Source organism: Cetorhinus maximus, chromosome 2 (assembly GCF_964194155.1).
Source record: "Cetorhinus maximus chromosome 2, sCetMax3.hap1.1, whole genome shotgun sequence".
Lineage (NCBI taxonomy): Eukaryota > Metazoa > Chordata > Chondrichthyes > Lamniformes > Cetorhinidae > Cetorhinus > Cetorhinus maximus.
The window spans coordinates 46,786,412-46,801,004 of NC_135880.1; the positions used below are offsets into that span (position 1 = coordinate 46,786,412).

Genomic DNA, 14,593 nt, shown 5'->3' on the forward strand with positions numbered 1-14,593 from the left:
CCTGCCCCTGGTTAAGGCCATGTCTCTGCAGCCAGGCTGGAGTTCGGTGCTGCATCGCTATGCCTGACCCTCCGCTCTCGTCCCGAGGTGTTTGCTCCTGGTCTCTGCCCGCGGACCCATCACTTTCTGGAGATACCTGAGCTTTCGGCAGCTCTCCGCTGGCTCGCACCTTAAGTTTTATTTTTATTTTTTTTATTTGTGGCTCTGTTGTGGCTCCCGGCTTTGGGCTCATGGGTTTCTATCTAACACTGCTCGCGGTGGCCCCTTATGGAACAATGATGGAACAGAAATAGTTGTTTTGTTTCTTCAAACAATCAGCAATCTCCCTACCCTGCCTCACCCCCCACCACCAACCCCCTCCCCCCCTCCCCTTCCCCGCAAACCCCTCCCTCCCCCCTAAAAACATCTCAACAGACCTGGCGGACGGAAGATGCAGAAAAGCATCAGGTACAATGAGGGACACGCTGTGTATTTAGCTCTGATCGCGCGTAAAGAGGGGACCAAACGTGGCTACCTGAGCAAGAAGACAGCGGAGAACAGCAAGTGGCACGACAAGTGGTTCGCCCTTTACCAGAATGTGCTCTTCTACTTTGAGAACGAGCAGAGTAGCAGACCCTCGGGGATCTATCTGATCGAAGGCTGTGCTTGTGAGAGGGTCCCGTCCCCCAAGCCCCCGACCATGGGCAAGGAGACCCTGGAGAAACAGGTATGAGACCGGTGCGGTGCAAATTCAGCTGCTAGCTAGTTATCTGTCAATTGCACTTAGATCCAACTGTCAGGATGCCTCACTAACTAGCTTGCCTGTCTTGTCAGTCTCCTGACTGGGTTTTGCAGTTGTCACTTTTGAAGAGGAAATTTGACAATTATTGTCATTGACAATGATCAGAAGTGCCAATAAAGGTGCCATCTCTAAGTAAAGCTCACATGACTGTATTCGTGCGGTCTACACACTCCCGGTTCTAGTTCTGTAATGAGCACTCAGACTCGCGTGTAACCCGCGCTGTAACTATGATGCCTTCAGATCTTGTGGCTATCGCAATAGAAGTCAGAGCCCGTCCGGCGTCCGGTGATAGTTCTTTTGAAGAGCCGCTTCTGATAGCCGTAAAACAACTTTTAATTCATGTTGAAATTAATGATCAAGCAAAAACATCCACTCCCCCGCCCCCCACCTCCATCCCCAGGAATAAACGCTGGTATCATTTGGGGAGAAGCGTCTAAGACGCCAACATTTAATCAACAGCACATGGTGGAAAATGAAATCTCTGTTCAGTTAGCAACTATTCAGTTCTGATACTTCCTCTTTAAATAAGACCTGGTGAAAGACTGATGCTGCATTAGGAATATAACGTTGTCTTTTGTCGTATTAACACATACAGAAAACTAGGTTTTCATTGTTCTCTTTCCAAGAAATATAGTTCAGCAAGATCCATAAACATCCAGGTGGGACAGTCGCTCGGTGATATAGGGAGATTAAAGCTTGCCCCGTGCATTTTTTTTGTAAATATCCTGTTCCAAGTATTGCTTCTCTTTCTAAAAATTTACCTCATACTAATCTTGTCACTTGTGGCGAAACTTGTTTCCAAAACGGATTTGAAATAAGGTTCACTCACTCTCTCCTCTTCCCACAACTCATAGAAAATGTTAATTCAGTATGAAATCCAATTCTCTGGCGAAAGCATTTTATCTGGCAATTGGTGTTCGTGTTGGAAACAGGTAATCTGCATTCTTCACTGCATGAATACAATTATAGGTATTTGGTAGAATTTGGAAAGCAGAGATATCCTGTCATCATTACAAAATACTTCATGACTTTTTGGAAACAACTCAGGAATCAAGTTTCGAGATTTATCCTTTTTTTGAGCGCATATGTCTGCACTGGTGGCGGACACTTGGGAATTATTACCAGGTTGTAACCTTAAACTTTGCGGCCCGAAGGCTACACTCTGAGAGTTACAGACTGGCTCTGCGCTAGTCATTTGTATTAAGCGCACACGCACACAAACAAACAACAAAACGTTGTGGAGTTATGTCATTTGCCCTACAGTCAAACACCATTTATAAATAGAAATGTGTCTGTACCACCTGACCTATCTTTAGTGCCAGGGAAAGAGAAAAACACTCCTGTAAAAATATTCAGCCTCTGTGGTTTTCCACTAATTAATGTACTTAACGTTTGTGTGACTGTGCCTACGGGCGCAGTTAAAGATAAAACATAACATTGCATAATTCTGTGTTCATCTCAATTGGGTCATACTTTCCAAGTCACCAACTGTTACCTTAAGGAATTACAGACAATACATAGGGACCATACAGTAGTTTGAGTAGCCCTAATGTAATTGGACTCCAAACAAACATTAATGTATCATAATAGTGTTATTCCACACTGGTACTGTGTGTGCCCACATTATTGTTTGCTAAAATATTAACATAGTGAGCTTTATTTTCATTATTCCCTTGGGGTACAGGATATATCAGGGAGGTCTTGTAGCGCAGTGGGTAGTGGCCCTGCCTATGGGCCAGAAGCTCTGGGTTTGAGTCCCACTCCAGCAGCGGAATTTTAGGGCCTCGATGCGGCAGGGATGGGGCAGGAAATGCAGCAAGCCATTCAAAAGCCCATTGACTTCGGCGGGACCTTAAAATTCCACCCCAGGACTTGACGGTCAAGGAAGGTTTGTTCATAATGTGGCAGGTTGAGTATCAGCCTGCAAATCCCTTCAACACATGCCAATGGCAGGCAGTAAGAATGGGGGAGATCTTTGCTCAGTCAGGTGATGGAAAGAATGCTGGAGCCTCTACCCCCAGTATCCATAGCTCCGGGCTACCACACGGGTGTAAAAGTGCATGTTGCCACAGCAACTTAGACTCCCTGAGTGAACTGTAACACACCACCGCCACAGGATATATCAATCCTTCAATAGCAATCTGCAAGGATAAACACTATACAGTCTTTAGACGTTGTAAGGGCTGGCAATCTTTTGGTCTGAAATTGTAACAAAAGGCTAGATGGCAAGGGCTGATTTTATTGTGTATTACCACTCACAAATAATATTGAGAGCATGCTTGGAACATATTGTGTCTGAAACTTTATTCCTTCTCATTTTTTCACAGCTGGGAGGTAACTCATTCTAACATGTCTTCTTCAGATGGTTGTTTGTGACATTGTCAGCATTCATTCACCAGGACCTTCCCTTTTTAAAGCTCTATGTAATTAAATATTTTGGGTTTGGCTGGCTCCTACAGAACAGCAAGTGTATGTATGGTAGAACTTGTCTCTAGGATGTGAGAAACTTCAATGGACGTGTAACAGCTGATTCACTCAAATGGCCCATTCATTGAAAAAAAACTAATCAAAATCCATTTTCTTAAATATGGTTTATAGTTTAGTTGTATTTGTTGCATATCTCAATCAAAACCACTGTGTAAAAATAATTTGCTATCGGGTGTGAAATAGTGTTAGTGATAATATTAGATAGACACCAAATTCACTCATATGATATTCCCTTGCCTACTATTTTAACTGTCATTAACCAATTTAATGCAAGTGTTACATTAGTACACAGAGGTTGTTACATATTACATTTCAAAGTCATGAGGGATCTGGACAGAGTAAACAGGGAGAAACTGTTCCCATTCGTGAAAGGATTGAGAAGGAAAGGACACAGATTTAACGTCATTTGAAAAAGCGATATGAAAATAAACTTCTTCATGCAGCAAATGCTTAAGATCTGGAATGCACTGTCTGAGTGTGTGGTGCAGGCAGGTTCAATCGAGGCATTCAAAAGGGAACTAGATTGTTATTTGAAAAGGAACAATTTGCAGCATTGTGGGAGAAGGTGGCAAATGGCACTAAATAAATTGCACATTTATTTGGAGAGCTGATGCAGAAACGATTGTAAAGATTCTGTGATGTATGCATTAAGCATTTTTTTTGCTATTATCTGCAACAATAATTTTGAACTAAACTCTTTTTAATTATTTTTGTTGACAGAACTGTAACAAATGAACAACCAGTGATGTTGATAAAAGCAAATCCCTAAAAAAGAAATCTCCTTTAGGTGATCATGTTGGCTTCCCCCACACCCTCCCCTAATTAATATTACATCTCATAATGTAAGAAAGACATTTTGAAATAAATTATTAAAACTCAAGTCTTGTATTTATACATACCATCATTTCAATACCTTTTGAAAGTTTCCCTTGCACAGATCTCCCTTTCTCCCGGCCTGATGAGTTGGCATTTTCTCTGTTGTTGGAGTTGGGATGTATTCCCCAGAGTGCTCTTACAATGTTTTGAAAAATCAAGGTGTTCCTTCATATTGTGTTTATACAATGTGAGCAAAGTATATTGGTGTGATAATGTAATGGTTATGCCACTGAAGTAATATTCTAAGAGTTGTGAGTTCACATACCACCACAATAAGTTATGAAATTCCATCCAATAAATCTGGTCGTTTATGGTACATCAGAAAATGACTGTGAGCATTATTGGATTGTTGTTCAAAAACTCCAGCTGGATCACTATTCATCTACAAGAAAGGGATTAACCTATCAGCCCCACAGATGACAAAATCAAATTACTGCAGACACTGAAAATCTGAAATAAGAGCAAAAAAAGCTGGAGCAACTCAGCAGGTTAGGCAGCATCAGTAGAGAGAAACAGAGTTAACATTTCAGCCTGATGACCTTTCATCAGAACTGAAGATAGATAGGCATGTAAAGGGTTTTTAGTCGGTGGAAGGGAGTTGGCGGGCAGAAAGGTCTGTGATTGGGTGGAGGCCAAGGGAGATTAAATAACAAAAGATTTCATGATGCAATAGCGAAAGAGAGTGGTAATGGATATAGTAAAGAAACAAACGTTGTGTCCAAATTAGGTGTGAATTGCTAAATAAAGACCTGCTGAATGCAATTTAAAGGGATAAAGAAAGAAATAAGATGAAGATCAACCCATCAAAACAAAAAAGGAAAGAAACACATAGGATAAGGTGGAGACAGAGGTTATAATCTAAAGTTGTTGGACTCAATGTTGAGTCCAGAAGGTTGTAGAGTGCCCAGCCAAAAGATAAAGTGTTGTTCCTCGAGCTTGTGTTGAGCTTCACTGGAAAACTGTGGCAGGCCATGGACAAATAGGTCAGCATGGGAGTAAGGTGGAGAATTAAAATGACAAGCAACTGGAAGCTCAGGGTTGTGCTTGTGGGCTGACTGGAGGTACTCTGCCAAGTGGTCACCCAGTCTGCGTTTGGTCTCCCCAATGTAGAGGAGACCACATCATGAATACTGAATGCAGTATAGTAAATTGAAAGAAGTACAAATAAATTACTGCTTCTTTTGGAAGAAGTGTTAGGGTCTTGGACAGTGAACAGGGAGGAGGTGAAAGGGCAGATGTTGTGTATCCTACACTTTGACTGTTGCAGCATGAAATCTTTTATTATTAATCTCCCCTGGCCTCCACCTTATCACAGAGCTTCTCCTTTGTTCTTCTTGGCCTCACTAGCTTAAAAACTCATATTTCTTCAGTTCTAACGAAAGATTACGGACCTGAAACCTTAACCCTCTTTCTCGCCACAGATGCAGCCTGACCTACTGAGTTTCTCCTGCTCTTTTTTCTCCTTATTTTAGTCCTAGTGTTGAGTCTGGTCCACATTACAGTATTGACTCTTGGGTCTCAACATTTATGAAGAGGCAGGGAGGGAGCTGGGTTAATTTGTTTGTGGCCAGGGAACCCAGAATTTTGGGGAATGTGGAGGTCTTGCTGAGTTTGAATTTTTGTTTCGCTGTTGGCCAGGCAGGCCTGTGGTACCAGGCCACAGGAGGGAGGGAGAGGTTGCGGGGAGAGAGATTGCAGGGAGGTAGATTGCGTTAGGCATTGGCTTGCTGGGTGATCAGCCTGGAGGCTGTGGGGAGGGTGTGTAGATAACGGAGAGAGTGGGGGGAGAGTTTGGGACAGGTTAGCTTGGGGCCCGAGGGAAAGCACTCCTGCTCCTTCTGGCTGACAAGCAGTGCTGGAAAAGTACTGGCTCTTCTCACCTCCCTCCAGCTGCCTGGTTTCCCGAGGCCTGGAAAATCAGGTCTGCAGCCATGAAATCTAAATGCCTGTTAAAATCTGAGGCAGCCTCACCGACTTGTTGAAATTATTGGCTCACTCTTGCAAGCGGGTCACAGGCCTCCTGCCTCTACCTGCCCCAGTTAAACTGGAAGTTGGTGCATTCTCAGCAGGCTTTGGGTTCGGGTTTCACATTTTAGGAATTTAACCACTCCAGCTCCTCTCCCACTGATCCTGACAAATTAAAATTTCCCTCTTGATATTCTCTGAATTGCATAAACAATCAATACGGCCAACCACTCCTCAGAGTAGCAAGGAATTACTTTAAATTCAACTTTGCCAGTCGCACACATGCCAAAACCAAATAGGACCTCTTCCCCGATATATTTTAAAAAAATAACCCTATAACATGCTAAATGTATCCACGAATCTGCTATTTATTTTTCTGAGGACCTTCATGAGTGTTTTTATTTAAAGACTGCCAGCCTTTCCTGTAAGGTTCAATTTTAATTTTTCATTTATGCCCAGAGTTATGACTCACAGTTTAAGCCAAATCCTACAGCCTGAGGGTGAAGTGTGAACAACTTCCCAGTATACTTCAGTAACATTTTGTTGACTGAAATGGCTCGGGCACAAAAATCAAGGCTGACAGTCTAGTGCAGTACTGAGGGAGCACTGCACAGTCAAACAGCGGTCCTATCTGCCTGCTCAGGTGGATGTAAAAGATCTCGCGGCACTATTTCGAAGGAGACCCTGTGTCCTGGCCAATATTTATCCCTCAAGCAACAACAAAAAAGAGATTGTCTGGTCATGATCACATTGCTGTTTGTGGGAATTTTCCAAACGCACATTGACTGCTGTGTTTCCTACATTACAATAGTGACAACACTTCATTGGCTTTAAAGTGCATCAAGTGGTCATGAAAAGCACTATATAAATGCTCGTCTTTCCTCCTTTTAATTCCTGTAACAGTATCAATTTGGTTGTTTTCCAAAAGCAACATGATAAATTCTGGCAGTTCTGTTCAGGTAAGCTTAATTATTAAGTTTTTTTTAAAAAACAAATTGTGAGGTAGAATGGAAAACAAATATTCACTTCAAAGGGGAGGTGGTGGCATAATGGTACTATCACTGGACTGGTAATCCAGGGACCCAGGGTAATCCTTTGGGGACCTGGGTTTGAATCCTACCACAGCAGCTGGCGGAATTTGAATTCAGTGAAAAATCTGGAATTAAAAGTCTGATGGTGACCATGAAACCATTGCCAATTGTTGTAAAAACCCTACTGGTTCAATAATGCCCTTTAGGGAAGGAAATCTACTGTCCCTACCTGGTCTGGCCTACATGTGACTCCAGACCCACAGCAATGCAGTTGACCTCTGAATGCCCTCTAAACAAGGGCAATTAGGGATGGGCAACAAATGCTGGCTGAGCCAGCTATGACCACATCCCATGAACAAATAATAAACAAAGAGACAGTAATGACTACATATTTATTTAAATTGGAATCTATCATTGTAGAAATTCTGTTTGTGTACAGCTTCAATTTGTGTGATTTTGGAAATGATTTGGATACAAACTGGCCCACATGGAATGATCAATTTGAATAGATTTTCATTTAAACATTTACAAGCAATAACTTATTGTTTTACTTCAAAAGTGTCAAACTGAGAAAGATAGACAGAGACACTGTCTTGCTTATGTTTACAACACCAAAACAAATCATCATTTACATAAGATTGGTGTTACAGAGTGAGTGCAATGCTAATTAAGTGTTGAGGAAGAGGTACCAACCCTTCCTCAGAACTGTACATTGATGAGAGGTACAGAACTTTAAGACAGGGTGACCAACCGTCCTATTTTATACAGAGTCATCCTGTCAATTTGCTGATAGCCCCACGTCCTGTATATTTCTAGAGCTTTGATTGGCCAGTGATCTCGGAGACTACTTGAAGTCTTATGTTTCAGCTCCCTGTCTTTGTTATTTATAGTTGTACTGTGCTCCTGCCATCTTCCAGAAAGTGACAGTGGGACCCCCAGAGAGCAGCCAAACTTGAAGATGGCAGGTTTGAATCTAATTTCATTTTCTCATTGAGTAAATCCTTATTAAGACCCCACTCTGAGTCACCGCCCCTACCTCCGGTCCCACGATCGAGGTGTCCCTTAATTTATTTCTTAAGAGTTGGTCACCCTGCTTTAAGATGAAACTGAAAATTCTAGCCCACTGGTCTTTGAATGAAACATTAAACTGAAACCTTTATACCTTTTTGAGTGAATGCAAAACTTTTCTGGCACTATTTGAAGGAAATTCTAATGATATCCAAGCCAATATTCCTCCCTCAATAAACACTACTAAAGGAATTATGGTTTGGTCATTCTGTGGCCACATCATGGAGAATTCAGCAAAGATCAATGATCTGGAATAATTTGATAGGATGGTTTGACAGAATACACACTGACCTGCCGAGACACTGAAACGCTGCTTAATAATCTCTTCCCTAACTATCGACTCCATGCCTCTTCCGGCAAGAATTTGTATTTAAGCCAGCCTGTTTGCAACCTTGCTATCCCATTTGATCCTGAGATGAGCTTCCAACGTCATATCTGTACCATCACTAAGACTGTCTATTTCCACCTCTGTAACATCGCCCAACTCTGCTCTTGTCTCAGTTCATATGCTGCTGAAACCCTCATTCATGCCTTCATTACCTCTAGCCTTGACTATTCCAGTGCATTCCCAACAGGCCTCCCACGTTCTATCCTCTGTAAACTTGTGGTCATCCAAACCTCTGCTGCCATGTCTTAACTCGCACCAAGTCCCATTCCCTTATCACTCCTGTGCTCGCTGACCTACATTGGTTCCTGATCAAGCAATCTCTTGATTTTAAAACTATTATCCTTGTTTTCAAATTCCTCCATGGCCTTGCACCCACCCCCCCATTTCTGTAATCGCTTCCAGTCCCACAAACTTCTGAGATATCTGCGCTTCTCTAATTCTGGCCTTTTGAATATCCCCAGTTATAATTGCTCTACTGTTGGTGACTGCACCTTCAGTTGCCTAGGCCCTAAACTCTGGAATACCCTCCCTATACCTCTCTGCCTCTCTACCTCATTTTGTTCCATTAAAACTTACCTCTTTGACAAAGCTTTTGATGATCTGACCTAACATTTCTCTTTTTCGGCTCGTTTTCATATTTTGTTTTGTAAAGCCCCTGTGAAGCACTTTGGGATGTTTTATTATGTTATAAGCGGCGAATTCAAATAAGTTGTTGGCTTTAAGTCCAAAGTCATATTTACTTACATTGAAATCCATTTGTCACAGTTCTTTGCATTCACATAATCTGTTAAAATCTCTTTTTGTAATTTTATGCTCCAAACTACACTGCTTACCAGCTTTGAAAGTTTTCTGCCATCAGGACCGAAACGGGTTCCGACCCTACTGGTTTTGGCTGGCCGCATGGTGTTGTGATCCTCCAATCGAGAGGTCACCTCTGCACTCAGCATCAAATTAAGAATGGTGAGTGGGGTTCCTGAGGCAAGAAGCCCAATCAGAGGGCCTAAAGCTCAGGATGGCTGGCAGCCCCACCAGGAGAGATAGGCAATACTGTGACAGCCATAGGATTGTGAGGGCGCCTTAAAACATTGGTGCTCTCAAGAATTCGGAAAATTTGAAAATTAAGAAAGGCCGCAGCTTCCAGGCAATTTTTGTGGAGGGTGAATCCCCCCCACAGGATTGCTTGTGGCTGTGCCTGTCACCTTCATATCGTGATGGGATCATTGAGAGGAGGAGTCGATGGCCCCTGGCACTGTCAACAACTGACCCCAATTGTCCCTTAATTGGCCTAATTGGCTACTTGTCACTGCTGGGTGGGAAGCTGCTGCCAAGTTGACCCACCTCCGGCAAGGTTGCTTGGAAGCTCGAGAACATCAGGGAGCCGATCTGATGCACATTTTTCAAGTTTTGCTCCTGGTCCCATCTCCAACTCTGCCTCTGTGAGGATGGTAAGATTCTGCCCAGTGTCACCTTATCTGCATATCACCAAGCTTGGATGCTGCCTGATCTGCTGAGTGTTTCCAGCATTTTCTGCCTTCATTTCACTGAGCAATTTGTTTGGTTAGGCTACCAGAACTTTGGTATAATTAAACAGAAAACATTTTGTAATTCAGTAAAATTGCTATCCAATATTAACAGTTCCCTAACCTGTGGTAAACAGAATTCACAAATGCAATTCAACAATGAAATATAAATACGCCAGACCTTCTTCAACAGCTAGCAGCCAAAGAATCTATATTATTAATCCTAGTCTAAGGATATTAAGCATAAGTTGGAGAGATTTTCCTCAAGGGCAGGATTGCTGCCAGAAGTGGGTCGAGGCAGGATTTCCACCAGCCGATCCAATCCTGATGTGATTCTTCCTCTAGTTTCTTGGTTGGGTCAACCAAGCATCCCAGTGGTGGCCCACTGCTGCAGAAGCAGGAATGTATCAGGATCTATTTTAATTTTGTTGGGTCCAATTTTAATTTTTTTATTCTTTTGTTGGATGTGAGCATCACTGGCAAGGCCAGCATTTGTTGTTCATCCTTACTTGCTCTTGAGAAGGTATTGGTAAGCCACCTTCTTGAGCCACTACATTCCATCTGGTGTAGGTACAGTGCTGTTGGGAAGGGAGGTTCTGAGTGAGCTCAACTGCAAAATAATCAGCAGTTGGAAGAATAAGAAGTGGTCAGATTGCGTTCCTTGATGTCACGAAGATATTCAGTGGTTCCTCCCACCACCATAATCCACTCATCACCTCTTCACTGGCCATGGCCTCCATCAGCAATGCAGAGTAGGGAAGGAAATCTGGAATCTTAAGCTTTGCCCCTTCATCACAATTTATGTGCAGATGGACAAGCAGTGCCTTTGGTAGCAGTGAGGGCATCGCAAAACTTAGCAGCCAGTTTAGGAGAGGAAGGCCTTCCCATCCGACTTTACTCAATTCCCCACTTTAGGTGCCAATTCAGGGAAAATCCTTTCTGATGGGTTTGTAATCATTATTTTTTTTTTTACCCATCCATAGCGTTTTAAAAATATAATTTGTCAGTTCATTAAATACTGCCAAAATGTAAATCTAGTCATCTTTAATGTATTGCATTTCTTACAACTGCACACACTTCCTGAGTCACAATTTTGTCACATAATATAAAACTGTGAACACTTGCTGATGCCTGGAGTCAGGCTTAACAGTAACATCTATTTACATTTCTTTCAGTTAGTCACACTAGCGTTACACCTCCTTTGCTTTATATTTCAGTCCAGTCTTCCTATATGGCACTGCTATCCATCTTTGATTCTATTATCATTCACTGTATGTCCTCCAAATTGCTCATGCTCTTTTTTTTCACTCCAACAAAGCTGCAAGCATTTTAGTTTACATCAAAGACCTTTATTTTTGTTCACTCTGCCAGAACTTAATTCTTTGTATCATAATGTTTCTGCAATCTTTTCTCACTGGTATCATCCATCACTATTGCAGCTTCTCACTCTTCACCCCGATTCAAAACTCATCTGTTTCCCTTGCTGGTTACTCTGGCTGCTGCCTGTTCACTCTGAGGCACTGAGAGCCCACATTTAATATTTTAATGCCAGTGTCAACAAATAAGGAAATAAATTAAACTAGTGTAACTTTACAGACTTGCTGATAACCCTGGTTTAAAAATCCTTTCTTCAATTCTAACCTTTCCTGCTCCTGCCTGTTCTCTCCATGTCCACAATTTTAATTTTAAAACTGTCACCATCTTTTGAAAGTTGATAGTGAATCTTCTAATGCTGTTGCTGATGAGTTAACTGTACAGTGGTAAGTAGCTTGGTGGTTATTTAATTGGACTGGAAACCCAGGCATTGTAAGTTCATAATCCCACCATGGCAAGTTGTGATTTGAATTCAATGGCCTGGATTTTTGCTCCCCCATCAGGAGCGCAGTCAGGATATTTCCCGGCTCTGCGCACCTGATCTGGAAGAAAGTGGCCTAGAAGGTCTGATATTTGTTCTGGGGTGCTGGGGTTCCCTGGGAATCAGGCTGGGTGATCCCAGAGTGAGTGTGGAGGATGCTGGGTGCGGAGATGGGCTGGGAGGAAGGCATGCCTCAGTGCACAGGCCCTGAATCAAAGCTTTAAAAAAAAACGGGAACATAAAACAGCCATCCACTCCTCACCACTCACAGCACACACTCCCCATTGCCCATCCAGGACAACTCTTGTCACCTCATGCTACCCCACCCACACCATGGCCCCCACAACCTCCATGCCAACCTATGCCCTTCTGCTGTACCCCCATGGCCCCTTTTACCCTCCATGCCAACCTATGCCCCACCCACCCTCATGGCCCTTTATTACCCCATGCCAACTTAGTGTTAATTCAAACCAACCTATGATCCCCACCCAACACTCTTTGCCCTTACACCTACCTTGCCAACCCAAACAATATCCACCATGGGCAAACTTCAGGTCTCATGCTGAGATTAAATAAAATAAAAGTTCCAAGTGTCTATTGCAGGCTTTATTTTTTTAAAAATACACTCTCATTCATAAAAATCCATTTCCTACATTCACATTCCTTCAGCTACATTATTCCTTTCAACAACAAAAATTTCATTCAATTGCATGATCCCTTCTAAAAACCAAGCCTTGGAATTCATAATCCTCTTCAAAGAGTCCATAACTATTTGGAGATATCCATCAAACTGTGAAATCGCATGCAGCCTAGTGTGATAATGTGTATTTATGAAATCAGTCATGCAGCACTAATTCAGTAATGGTAACCCTAAGGCTTATGTCAACAGGTAGAGTGAAATAGCAAGCAATCATTTTTCTAACACTCCAGACAGTTTTTTCAAAGAGTTAAAGGGCAGGAATTTTAAATGCCTTGAAAGCTTGACAGCTCACTTTGACAGTTCATCTTGACACTTTTGACAGTTATTCTTGACAGTTCCAATGAGGTTATGCGCTTTTTAAATACACATTCATGCCCAATTTCAGCAATCCCAAAGATCACCTGACCTCCCCCAATGGTGTCCTGGGACCATATATAAAGAGGTACCTTACCTCTCCAAAAAGGTACTCTGGCTATCCAAACAAATCCACAAAGTTCAGATCTGCTCCTGCCAGGTCAAATCTGCACATGTTGGGTTTCACACACCTGGGTCACCAAAACCACACAAGTGGGGGCAGCTGTTGATTGCTGTGGGCAGCTGCCTCCACACAATGTGTGATCTGGGCCCATTCCTGCCCCCATGAAAATGGTAGGTGCTGTGTTCAGGGGTGGGGCATCCTGATTCAGGCCTCTTCTGCCATTTTTGCAATGACAGAGTAGCTATCCGTTGTTGCAAAATTCCAGGCCAATAGGCCTGGTGATTTGTGAGCTGTTTAAAAAAAACAATTGGTTCACCAATGTCTTTCAGGGAAGGGAATCTACCACCTCTACCCGCACTGCACTGTTCCTCAATTCATTTCATTTCTCATTTCTAATTACGTTGACTCTCTAATTGGTATTCAAACTATTTATATATTCACATTAATTTTTTACAGCCAGTATGTGCAATATATTTTCTTTGTAAACTCTTACTTCCATTCCTGGGACTTATGCTCTTCTTCTACCCACCAACCACAATTTAATTCCTTGCCATCTGTGCCCAATGAGCATCTTTTTCTTCCTCATTAGACACACACTGCATACTTCACCCACTCTTCTTTTTCTGCCCCATTGCTCACTTGTTTTCCTTTCTTCTCCTCTACTCCACTTGATATTTTTCATCTGCTACTCCACTTGTTTTTTTTCTCATCTTCACTCCACCAATTCCCCGCTCTATTCCACTTCTGCTCTTACCTTTCTCTGCATTATTGCACTTTTTCCCACTGCTGATAACTTCCAACAATTTGTACCCAACCCTGTCCTGCTTCTTGCCAAGGTAACCACTCTGTTTCCTGTTAGCCACTCCCTTTTTTGTTGTTTTTTTCATGGGATGCTAGCATCGTGGGCAAAGCCACCATTTGATGCTAATCTCTGATTTTCCTCAGGAAGGTGGTGGTGAGCTGCCTTTTTGAACTGCTGCAGTTCATCTTATGTAGCTATAGTGCTGCTAAGAAGAGAGTTCCAGCATTTGGATTCAGTGACAGTGAAGGAATGGCGATATAGTTCCAAGTTAGGATGGTGTGTGGCTTGGAGGGGTACTTGCAAGTAGTGGTGTTCCCATGCATCAGCTGCCCTTGCTCTTCCTTGCTCTTCTGGTAGAGGTCATGGGTTTGGAATGTGCTGTCGAAGGACATTTGGTGAGTTGCTGCAGTGCATCTTGTACATGCTGAACACAACTGCCATTGTGCATCAGTGGCAGAGGAGTGAATGTTTAAGGTGGCAGATGGGGCGCCGATCAAGCAGGCTGCTTTATACTGGATGGTATCAAGCTTCTTGAGTGTTGTTGGAGCTGTACTCATCCAAGCAAGTGGAGAGTATTCTATCACACTCCTGACTTGTGCCTTGTAGATGGTGGACAAACTTTGGGGAGTCAGGAGATGAGTT

General features: G+C 42.7%; 1 protein-coding gene across 1 annotated transcript in view; it reads left to right on the top strand.

Moving 5' to 3' along the window:
- Positions 1-232: 232 nt before the first annotated feature.
- The window catches only part of rasgrf2b (Ras protein-specific guanine nucleotide-releasing factor 2b), a 266,898-nt gene continuing 252,537 nt past the window's right edge, over positions 233-14,593 (top strand). Inside the window, exon 1 of the mRNA XM_078564491.1 lies at positions 233-706. Coding sequence (XP_078420617.1) covers positions 431-706 — 276 coding nt within the window. The 5' untranslated portion in view covers positions 233-430. The remainder of the gene's footprint in view (positions 707-14,593) is intronic.